General features: G+C 36.6%; 1 protein-coding gene across 4 annotated transcripts in view; it reads right to left on the bottom strand.

The window, feature by feature from the left end:
- The window catches only part of CNBD1 (cyclic nucleotide binding domain containing 1), a 460,555-nt gene that overhangs the window by 66,158 nt on the left and 382,159 nt on the right, over window positions 1–12,238 (bottom strand). The window contains exon 12 of one of the 4 annotated variants that reach the window (XM_042973092.1): window positions 4,183–4,326. The exons of the other annotated variants lie outside the window; for them this stretch is intronic. Within the exon in view, the coding sequence (XP_042829026.1) occupies window positions 4,208–4,326 (119 nt within the window). The 3' untranslated portion in view covers window positions 4,183–4,207. Of the gene's footprint in view, window positions 1–4,182; window positions 4,327–12,238 lie in introns of those variants that run through there. 4 annotated transcript variants of the gene reach the window in all.

Below are 12,238 nucleotides of genomic sequence, written 5' to 3'. Positions count from 1 at the left end.
TCTCTATCAGACCAAACTCTGCATTTATTTTATTATATGTATTCCCTCTCCTCTGTGCAACAACCATTGAGTGTATTAAGTTGTGCAAGTAGAACTTTAGACAGAATCATTTGTTTGCTTTCTAAATGAATGAAAATGATTTATTTTCTCCTTAACTCAGTGCTGATATGTGTAATAGAAATTTTATGACTCAGAAATTCTTTCCTGCCTTTTTCCAGATATAACTCAGGCTGGTTATGATGAAAGCAATTGCCAAGAGTGAACAGGTGGAGCCCTAGACAAAGATATGTACAGAGATGAAGCAAAGATGCCATTTTAAAATTAGCTCAATCATGTTTTAAGAAGTTGTTAGAAAGATATTGAAGCCTACAGAAAAAGATCACATAAGAATGATGACCTGTTTGTAGACAAGGAAAGATCTAGATAGTAAACAAATAACAAGTACTTGCTACATATTCCTTTTTTAAGTTTATTAATTTATTTTGAGGGACAGAGAGCAAGCAGGGGAGTGGCAGAAAGAGAGGGAGACAGAAAATCCCAAGCAAGGTCTGTGATGTCAGTGCAGAGCCCAAAGCAGGGCTTGACCCTACAAACAACGAACTGAACCAAAATCAAAAGTTTGATGCTTAACATACTGAGCTACCCCAGCACCCTCAGTTGCTACATATTCCTACATACTGGAAAGAGGACCTTACAATTTCACCTTTCAACCAAATACAGTCAGATAAATACAAACTTAAACACAGACAGACATACTGTGGATACTACAGACCCACTTTTCCCAACAAGGCATAAATTAAATCAACAAAAAGAACCACACATTTAAGCAAGAAATTTGGGGATTTTAGGGCCAGCATGAGTTATATTAATTGATTTCAAAGAATTTGTGTGAAGAAAAATAACAAGTTCTTGCCAAATAATTTCAACACTATAAATCTCGCCAATAAAGATGATGAAAGTAGGGGGTGGAAATGGGACTTAATATTAAGTTTTGTCAAGAACAATAAAAGGGATGCTGGGTAGCTCAGTTGGTTGAGCATCCAACTCTTGATTTCAGCTCAGGTCATGATCCCAGGGTCATGGGATGGAGTCCCACGTCAGGCTCTGAGTTGATCATGGAGCCTGCTTGAGACTCTCTCTCTCTCTCTCTCTCTCTCTCTCTCCTCTGCCGCCTCTGCCCCTCTCCCCTGCTCATGCTCTCTCTCTCTCTCCAAAAAAATTAAACATTAAGAAAAGAAAAAAAAGAACCAGAAAAGAGGGCAGAATATTGGCACTTAACAATAGGTAACAACTTCTTTCTTAAGTATCAAAGTGATACTTAAAAATATCATGTTTTCACTCATATGTGGATCTTGAGAAACTTAACAGAAGACCACGGGGGAAGGGAAGGGAAAAAAATAGTTACAAACAGAAAGGGAGGAAGACAAACCATAAGAGATTCTTAAATACAGAGAACAAACTGAGGGTGGATGGGGGGGGGGGGGTAGGGGAGAGGGGAAAATGAGTGATGGGCATTGAGGAAGGCACTTGTTGGGATGAGCCCTGGGTGTTGTATGTAAGCGATGAACCACAGGAATCTACCCCAAAACCAAGATCATACTTTACACACTGTATGTTAGACAACTTGACAATAAATTATATTAAAAAAGTATAAATAAATAAATAAATAAATAAATAAATAAATAAATCTGAATAGGGGTGCCTGGGTGGCTCAGTCGATTGAGTATCCGACCTCAGCTCAGGTCATGATCTCACAGGTTCAGAAATTTGAGCCCTGCATTGGGTTCCCTGCTGTCAGCCTGTCAGCCTGTCAGCCTGTCAGCACAGAGCCTCCTTTGAATCCTCTGTCCCTATCTTTCTCTGCCCCTACCCCGCTTGCACTCTCTCAAAACACTAATAAAAATATATTTAAAAATATAAATTGTTTGTAGGGTACCTACAAATCGGTAGAGCATGCAACTCTTGCCCCTGGGGTTGTAGAGGGTATAGAGATGTTGGGCGTAGAGATTACTAAAAAAAATGTTTTTAAATCTTTTAAAAAAAATGGAAGAAAAAAACTCTACACAAATCATTTGTGCTGCAGCATATAAGAAAGCACCTCAAAATTGTTGAGTGATTCACTGGATTTATTTAGGAAACACCTGGTCTCTAGCTGTCAGTAGTAGTCGTAGTAGTAGTTAAAGTACTGTTAGTAGAAGGAGTGGTAAGGATAATAATAGTACTTATGGTGATAATCACTTGCTTCCAGTGAGTTACTCCTTTGTGTGAGGCACTCTGCTAGGTAATTTACTTATAGTATTTCATTTAATTGTCAGAAGAATAAAAATACAGAATATTAAAGTCACATTTTATTTCAATATAATTATCTTAAGAACCTCTAAGCTTACAATGTATTTGTTACAGGTTTATTTAATTGGCTAGAAACAACACCCAAAGATCACATTTATGCACAGTTTTTGAATGTGAGAACTTCTGTTTCCTCACAGCGTGCCTTTGTGCACTAACCACCCTCTGGTTCACAAATTAATGACTTCGAACTGAGATAAATCAAAACCTGGAATATGATTCTGTCCTCCAGGCTACATTCCAGAGACTTCTTCAATGAGAAAGAGTTATTCTTCAAGAATTACCTAGGGAACTTTTTCAAAAACAATGCTCAAACCACTTTCTAAGAAAAATTAAATTGAATAAGAATTTCAATGGTTAGGGACAAAGCATCATTATTTTTTAAAAGGCAATGTACAGCCAAAGTTGAAACCACTGGGTTAACCCGAGGCATGTGAAAGAGGCTTAAGAGTTTAGATTTATCTTTTACCTCATCTTATCCTCTGAGAATTCTATCTTTCTGCCTTAGTATATCAGTGCTTAAATTTGGATTACAGTATATTTTCCATCAATGCAAAGAATCAAATTATCCCTATTTCAGTCGAATTGGGTATGAAATGACAGGGAGAAAAAGTATTTATTATAAAACTGCCTTTTCTTTATTTCTTGTGTTTGGAGAGTCTGAAGCTTATCTCTTTCTGAAAAATCTTAATGATGGTCATAAGAATCAATGAACACACTGCAAAATCCTGATATTTTCCAGACAAGTCCTTGAAGTTGTTGCTTTTATTCTGAATATACAACATACCATAATTTAACAAAATATAGCAAAAAAAATTAATTTTCTATGAAGAATTATAGAATTCTTCAGCAAATTAATTCCACATATTAGGGTATGGCAGCAAATCAATTCTACATATTAGGAGGTATTACTGCCAGTAATCTAGTCCTGTTACCAGATATTTATGAGTATTCTCAGTTAGAAACCAGAGGAATTAAATCTGGTTAACTTAAACAAAAAAAAAAAAGGATTTTAGTGTAAAGGCAATTGGTAGGTCACTAAATCTCTGGGAATCCTGGAGAGTTAGCCTTAGGTATAAACAAGGGGAACTAAGACATAGTCAGGATCTTGCCATTGGAACAACTTGAATAAGGTGATATTGCTGGTGCTGTGACCACTGATTATTATAACATGTTTGATTCCTGTTTACCCTTCCAGTCAATCTATTATGTCTTTCCTTTTATCCTTTTCTGATATCATTGTTGTTATCCTTAGAAAAATGTATTTGGAAAAGATCTGATATAAATAATTTAGTATCTGTGACAGTCACTGCGTTGGTCCAGTTCAGTTGAACCAATTAAAATAGTTAAGTATTTCCCAACCAGCTGAGTTAAATAATCATTGTCAAAGCACTCTGAGTGTCCTAGCAGCACTTCAGTTTCTCCCTTATGATCTCTCACTACTAGGTATGTGAGGATTGACACATCAGGGATCCTTCAAGATCCTGCTTTGAGCAGTGTTCTTCTGAATGGTTCAGAGTTGGGCTCTTCCAAGTGTTAAATATTTTGAATAATATCCTTCCTCTCATCTGACTAAACCTTTGGCACAGGGGGCTGTAAAGTAGTTTCATTAATTATCCAAGAGAGCCCATTATGTACATGTGGGTCCAGCATTTGGAACATAACAGACCCATTCCAAAGCCAAAGCTCTAAAACACAAAGTCATACTACTATCTTCTAAATAAGTTCATATCCCATTAAGTAAATTTTCTTCACAAAAATTCACAGATTGAAGAGGTGAAAGATACTGAGGAGAACATGAAAGGGAATTAGAAAGAGTATTCATATGACCTTAAAATCATATCATGTATATATATGGTGCTCAAGGCTGATGTGGCCTTAGGAAACAAGCATCCTTAGTCCTGGTATCCTTAGGGCTGGCATGTATTTGGCAACTGCTTAAAAATTCTTGCTGATTAATTTCCATGATTCGTGTTTTATCTATAAAAGAAACACCAATAATAACAAAAATAACTATTGTCTATTGAACCATCTCAGGTTAAACTAGTGAAGTAACTAAAAACAAGACCTGAAAATAAAATATATTTTTATATACACATATACACATACTTGTCCACTCTAATTGAAAAATAAGTGGAAATAAATAATTTTATTTTAGTATTTTTAACTTCTAGGAGGAAAACTGTTTGATATAATTAAAGAATTAATCACTGGAGAGTAGCAATCAGACACATAGGAAAAATATCCTACTAAAAGGAACAATTTTCTCCTCACAGGAGACTAGGTGGGTCTGAAAGTTATAGCAGTAAAATCTGTAAGTTTGTTTTAGATTTACTGCCTCTCTTGGTCTGAAAAGAATATTAACAATAGAGTTAAAGCTCAATAAGTCATGGGAGAAACTTTAAAAGAGGCATGTAGAAAGCTTCAGGCAAAATATGTTTACCACTTAATGTGCTGAGCATGGGTGACATGGTGAATTTAAACTTCCAAGGCAAAGGAATTAGACACAACCCTACAGGCCTCCCTGAGACTTACTTGGAGTGATGAAAGGCATGCTTGGAATACAATAAAAGGAGAATGGATAGGCTTTAAAGAAAGGTGGATTATGTAAAGAGATCTATAGTTATATGGAAATGTATGGAACTGAGAGTAAAAATATGCTGAATAGCATTTGGAAAAATTGTGGGGGATCATCAGAATATATATATAATGTATGGCAGCTATATAAAATTCAACCAGGTATAGAAAGTGTTTTTTACATTTCTGATACATATTGACAAGCTGGTTTACAAACAGGCTCACATAGGACTAAAGAATTTCTATATTCTTTGGAGGTCTATTTTTTTCTTTAAAAAAAAAAAGTGCCCAGCAGTATATGTCAACACACAGAGATAAAATGATGGGGTTCTAGAAATGGAAAACAGTTTAATTCTTTAAAAGTTTAACAGAATCCATACATACATATTTAGATGTCTCTAGGAAATAGATATGCAAGAAGGTATGAAAATAATAAAAATTTATTCACATAACAAGGGAATACTTGCAGAAAGGTGTTTGTCGACAAAACAAGTAGAATCCAGGCTATAATATAAAGACATGCCCATGTAAAAACTTAAGAGGATATTGATGGTTATAATTTAATTATCAATTTATGATGATAGCACAATTTAAAGCCATGACCACATTTGCATCTAGTAGTTATTCTGTTTCAATAAAAGAAAGGTAATCTACATGGAATTATGAGGACTGTGTATAAAAAAATGTAATTTCACTACATCTCCAACATTAACGGAGAAACAGATACCTGGTTTGTTTTGTCATGAAGTGCCTGGCAACTGTAAAGGTAAAATTTTTTTTGGCAATTATTTTTCAAATATATTTCATAGCACTTAAGCAAATCAGTGTTTGAATATCATGTCTTTTGCTTTGATTTCCCCCTTACAAACAAATGATAACTTGGCTTTATAAAAACAAACAAATAAGCAAACAAACAAAAAATTCTTCCTTTTTAGAGGGTTGGATTAAGATGACAAGAGAAGCAATTTATACAAGGAAAGTGGGTACACAGAATGAGTTATGCAAACACTTCTAGTCATGGAATGCAGCTTATTCCTCTGATTTAAATAAGTATTATTAAAATTACCTGCTCAATTCTAGGGTAAATAAACTATGCAGTTCTTAAAGGAGTAATGCACAAGGATACATAAAAATATTCAGGAAATTTTAAAAAATAAGATAGGAGAGTCCTGTCTAAAAAATCAGACACAGAGGGGTCAAGATGGTGGAAGAGCATGGAAGTTTTTTTGCATCTCTCATCCCTGAAATACAGCCAGATCAACACTAAACCACCCTGCACATCTAGAAGACTGATTTCAGGATTAACACAACAATATGCACAACCTGAACCACAGGACTCAGCAGGTACATGGCATGGAGAGATGAACTGGGGTAAAGAGAAGCCGCGGAAGGCAGGAAGCTGTTTTTGCTTGTGGAGAGATGATGGAGACGGTGGGGAGGAAAGCATCCTCCCCCATCCAAAAGCAGCTGGAGAGAAAAGAAAGAGTACACAAGGGACTGTACACAAAAAGGGAGAAAGGAGGAAGAAGAGGGTTTAAATTTCATTAAGACTCTATAAATAGGGGGGTTGCAAAGTCTGAAACTCCACAGCCAGATACCTGGTGGTGCTCTGGTGGGAAAGGCGAATCCCCAGGAGCAGAGAGTGAGATCCTCAGGTCCTCAGGCCACACAGGGAGAGACATTTCCCCTGCTGGGTGGACATTTGGTAGAGGCTGTGCGGCCACCCCACAGGCAAAGGTCCCAATGGACCCTGAAGAACAACCAAATTCGCTGGTGCTGGAACAAGGACATTAAGTGGGATGCCTGGCACCAGATGTGTGTTGTGATTTACCATAATCCCTGAAATGCTGCTGCTATAAAATCACATAAACTTTTTCTGGGGTGGGCTGGTACCCAGCCACAGTCTCTGTGCATTGTCAGCTGCACGGTCCCGCAAAAGTTCCTGGGGGTGGGAGAGCACCTGGACATTGCTCGGTGAGACTCTCCCCCAGGCGGTCAAAATGGGTCAAAGCCACAGATCCTCAGAAGTGAGGGGCTGGGAAAGAGCCACATCTGAGATAAAACTCAGGAGGGAGATGCGACCTGGCAACCTGATGGCTTGGTCACGGACAGTGTAAAAGTGGGGAGTGAGCAGAGCCGGAGATGAAGAAGGGGTGCAGGATTGCTGGTCAGGGAGAACAGAGTTCCAATGCTAGAGACTGGGTAGCTGGGTGGCACCATTTTCATCCCTTCCTCGCATGCACATACACAACTCCAAGAGCCACAACAATCCACCCCAGTAAGCTAAGCAGTGCCATCTAGTGTCGAACAGAGTCGTTACACTAAGCTCTGACCAACTGGGTCAATCTCACTCTTCAGGAACACCACAAGTCTCTCTGTCTGCATAGTTTATATACTATAAAGCACTTCATGGTTTGACTTCTAAGGGACCGATGTAATTTAAATCATATTTCAGTCCGTTCACTGGTCCATCTATTCATTTTTATTTTTATTTCTTTTTCTTTTCTTATTCTTGAATACAGAAAGAGAAAAAATTTATTTGTTTTCAATTTTTATTAAAAATATTTTTCTTTAATATTTTTCAATTATATTTTTTACCTTTTTGTAAATTTTTCAAATTGTATTTTACTTCCATCATTTCATTTTATTCTATTTCATTATAGTCATTTTTTTCAAATTTGTAAACCTTTTCCTTTTTTTTTCTTTTTTTATCTTTCCCTTTTTTCTCTAGTCTATAAAGCTCCTTTCAACAACCAGAACATCAACCAGAACAACAACCAAAACATCTAGGAACTATCATCATTTATTTGATTATTTTGTATGTGTTATTTTTCATTTTTTAATTTTCATTTTCTTTGCCTTATTAATTCCTTTTCTTCCTTCAAAATGATGAAACGAAGGAATTCACCCCAAAAGAAAGAACAGGAAGAAATGACAGCCAGGGACTTAATCAACACAGATACAAGCAATACGTCTGAACTAGAATTTAGAATCATGATAATAAGAATACTAGTTGGGGTCAAAAATAGATTAGAATCCCTTTCTGTGGAGATAAAAGAAGTAAAAGCTAGTCAGAATGAAATAAAAAATGCTACAACTGAGCTGCAATCTCAAATAGATGCCATGGCGGCAAGGATGGATGAAGCAGAGCAGCAAATCAGCGATATAGAGGACAAATTTATGGAGAATAATGAGAAAAAAAAGAGGGAGATTAAGGCAAAAGAGCATGATTTAAGAATTAGAGAAATCAGTGACTCATTAAAAAGGGACAACAGCAGACTCATAGAGGTCCTAGGAAATGAATAGAGAGAAAAAGGGGTAGAGTGGTTATGTGAGCAAATCATAGCAGAAAACTTTCCTAACCTGAGGAAAGGCACAGAAATCAAAATCCAGGAAGCACAGAGGACTCCCACTAGATTCAACAAAAGCCTACCATCAACAAGGCATATCATACTGAAATTCACAAAATACTCAGGCAAGGAGAGAATCATGAAAGCAGCAAGGGAAAAAAAGTCCTTAATGTACAAGGGAAAACAGATCAGATTTGTAGCAGACCTATCTATAGAAACTTGGCAGGCCAGAAAGGAGTGGCAGGATATATTTAATGTGCTGAATTGGAAAAATATGCAGCCAAGAATTCTTTATCCAGCAAGGATGTCATTCAAAATACAAGGAGAGATAAAAAGTTTCCCAGACAAACAAAAACTAAAGGAGTTCGTGACCTCTAAACCAGACGGGCAAGAAATTTTAAGAGGGACTCTCTGAGGGGAGAAAAGACAGAAAAAAAAGACCAAAAGCAACAAAGACCGGAAAGGACCAGAGAACACCATCTGAAATTCCAACTCTCCAGGCAACATAATGGCAATAAATTCATATCTTTCAGTACTCATTCTAAACGTCAATGGACTAAATGCTCCAATCAAAAGACATAGGGTAACAGAATGGATAAGAAAAAAGATCCATCTATATGCTGTTTACAAGAGACCCATTTTATACCTAAAGACACCTAAGGGGATGGAGTACCATCTATCATGCTAATGGTCTACAAAAGAAAGCCAAAATAGCCATACTTACATCAGACAATCCAGACTTTAAAGACTGTATCAAGAGATGAAAAGGGCATTGTATCATAATTAAGGGGTTTATCCACCAAGACTTAACAATTGTAAACATTTATGCTCCAAAGTTGGAGGCACACAAATATATAAATCAATTAATCACAAACACAAAGAAACTCATTGATAATAATATCATAATAGTAGGGGACTTCAACACCCCACTTACAACAATAGATCATTTAAAAAAGAAAATCAACATAGAAACAATGGCTTTGAATTTACACTGGACTGGATGGACTTCACAGATAAATTCAGAACATTTCATCCTAAAGTAGCAGAATACACATTCGTCTCCAGTGCACATGGAACATTTTCTAGAATAGATCACATACTGGGACACAAATTGGCCTGCAACAAGTACAAAAAGATCAAGATCACACCATGCATATTTTCAGACCACAATGCTATGAAATTTGAAGTCAACCACAAGAAAAAAATGTGGAAAGATAACAAATGCTTGGAGACTAAAGACCAACCTACTAAAGAATGAATGAGCTAACCAAGAAGTTAAAAAGGAAATTAAAAAGTACATGGAATCCAATTAAAATGACAATACCGCAGCCCAAAACCTCTGGGATGTAGCAAAGGCAGTCATAAGAGGGAAGTATATAGCAACCCAGGCCTTCCTCAAGAAGGAAGAAGGGTCTCAGATACACAACCTAAACTTACACCTTAAAGAGCTGGAAAAAGAACAGCAAATAAAATCCCAAACTAGCAGGAGACAGGAAATAATAAAGATTAGAGCAGAAATAAATGCATTGAAACCAAAAAAAAAAAAAAAAAAATAGAACAGATCAATGAAACCAGAAGCTGGTTCTTTGAAAGAATGAACAAAATTCATAAACCCCTAGCCAGTTTGATCAAAAAAAAAAAAAAAAAAAAAAAAAAAGGAAAGGACCCAAATATATAAAATCAAGAATGAAAGAGAAGAGATCACGACCAACACAGCAGAAATACAAACAGTAATAAGAGAATATTACAAGCAATTATGTGGCAATAAAATGGGCAATCTGGAAGAAATGGACAAATTCCTGGAAACATACACACTACCAAAACTGAAACAGGAATAAATAGAAAATTTGAACAGACCATAACCAGTAAAGAAATAGAATTAGTTATCAAAAATCTCCCAAAAAAAACAGGAGTCTGGGGCCAGATGGCTTTCCAGGGGAATTCTACCAAACATTTAAAGAAGATTTAACACCTATTCTCTTGAAACTGTTCCGAAAAATAGAAATGGAAGGAAAACTTCCAAACTCTTTCTATGAAGTCAGCATTACCTTGATTCTAAAACCAAAGACCCCACTAAAATGGAAAACTATAGACCAATTTCCCTGATGAACATGGATGCAAAAATCCTCAACAAGATATTAGCCAACAGGATCCAACAATACATTAAAAAAATTATTCACCACGAACATGTGGGATTTATACCTGGGAGGCAGGGCTGGTTCAATATCCACAAAATAATCAATGTGATTCATCAACATCAATAAAAGAAAGGACAAGAACCACATGATCCTCTCAACAGATGCAGAGAAAGCATTTGACAAAATACAGCATCCTTTCTTGATAAAAACACTCAAGAAAGTAGGGATAGAAGGATCATACCTTGAGATAATAAAAGCCATATATAAAAGACCCAATGCTAATATCATCCTCAATGGGGAAAAACTGAGAGCTTTTCCCCTAAGGTCAGGAACAAGAAAGATGTCCACTCTTGCCACTGTAATTCAACATAGTATTGGAAGTCTTAGCCTCAACAATTAGACAACACAAAGAAATAAAAGGCATCCAAATCTGCCAGGGGGAGGTCAAACTTTCACTCTTTGCAGATGACATGATACTCTATATGGAAAACCCAAAAAATTCCACCAAAAAACTGCTAGAACTGATCCATGTATTCAGCAAAGTGGCGGGATAAAAAATCAATGCACAGAAATCGGTTGCATTCCTATACACCAAAAACGAAGCAACAGAAAGAGAAATCATCCCATTTACAAGGAATTGATCCCATTTACAATTGCACCAAAACCCATAAAACACCTAGGAATAAATATAACCAAGGAGGTGAAAAATCTATACACTGAAAAGTATCGAAAGCTTATGAAAGAAATTGAAGAAGACACACAAAAAAAGAAAAATATTCCATGCTCCTCTATGGGAAGAACAAATATTGCGAAAATGTCCTTACCCCCCAAGGAAATCTACAGATTTAAAGCAATCCAAATCAAAATACCAACAGCAATTTTTACAGAACTTGAGCAAACAATCCTAAAATTTGTAACCAGAAAAGACCCCAAATAGTCAAAGCAATCTTGATAAAGAAAACCAAAGTTGGAGGTGTCACAATCCTGGACTTCAAGCTGTATTACAGCTGTATTACAAAGCTGTAATCCTCAAGACAGTATAGAACTGGCACAGAAACACATACTCAGATCAATGGAACAGAATAGAGAACCCAGAAATGGACCCACAAACGTATGGCCAATTAATCTTTGACAAAGCAGGAAAGAATATCCAATGGAAAAAAGACAGTCTCTTCAGCAGGTGGTGCTGGGAAAACTGGACAGCGACATGCAGAAAAGTGAACCTGGACTACTTTCTTACACCAGACACAAAAAGAAACTCAAAATGGATGAAAGACCTCAACATAAGACAGGAAGCCATCAAAATCCTAGAGGAGAAAGCAGGCAAAAACCTCTTCGACCTTGGCCACAGTACTTCTTATTCAACACATATTCGGAGGCAAGGGAAACAAAAATGAACTATTGGGACCTCATCAAAATAAAAAGCTCTGCACAGTGAAGGAAACAATCAGCAAAACTAAAAGGCAACTGACGGAATAAGAGAAAATATTTGCAAATGACATATCAGATAAAGGGTTAGTATCTAAAATCTGCAAAGAACTTATCACTCAACACCCAAAAAACAAATATCCAGTGAATAAATGAACAAAAGACATGAATAGACACTTCTCCAAAGAAGACATCCAGATGGCCAACTGACACATGAAAAAATGCTCAACATCACTCTTCATCAGGGAAATACAAATCAAAACCACAATGAGATACCACCTAACACCTGCCAGAATGGCTAACATTAACAACTCAGGCAACAACAGATGTTGGCGAGCAAGCAGAGAAAGAGGATCTCTTTTGTACTGCTGGTGGGAATGCACACTGATGCAGCCACTC

The sequence above is a fragment of the Panthera tigris genome, chromosome F2 (genome assembly GCF_018350195.1).
Source record: "Panthera tigris isolate Pti1 chromosome F2, P.tigris_Pti1_mat1.1, whole genome shotgun sequence".
Lineage (NCBI taxonomy): Eukaryota > Metazoa > Chordata > Mammalia > Carnivora > Felidae > Panthera > Panthera tigris.
Note: the sequence above shows the minus strand (reverse complement) of the source record. Positions and strands in the feature narration are given on the sequence as shown.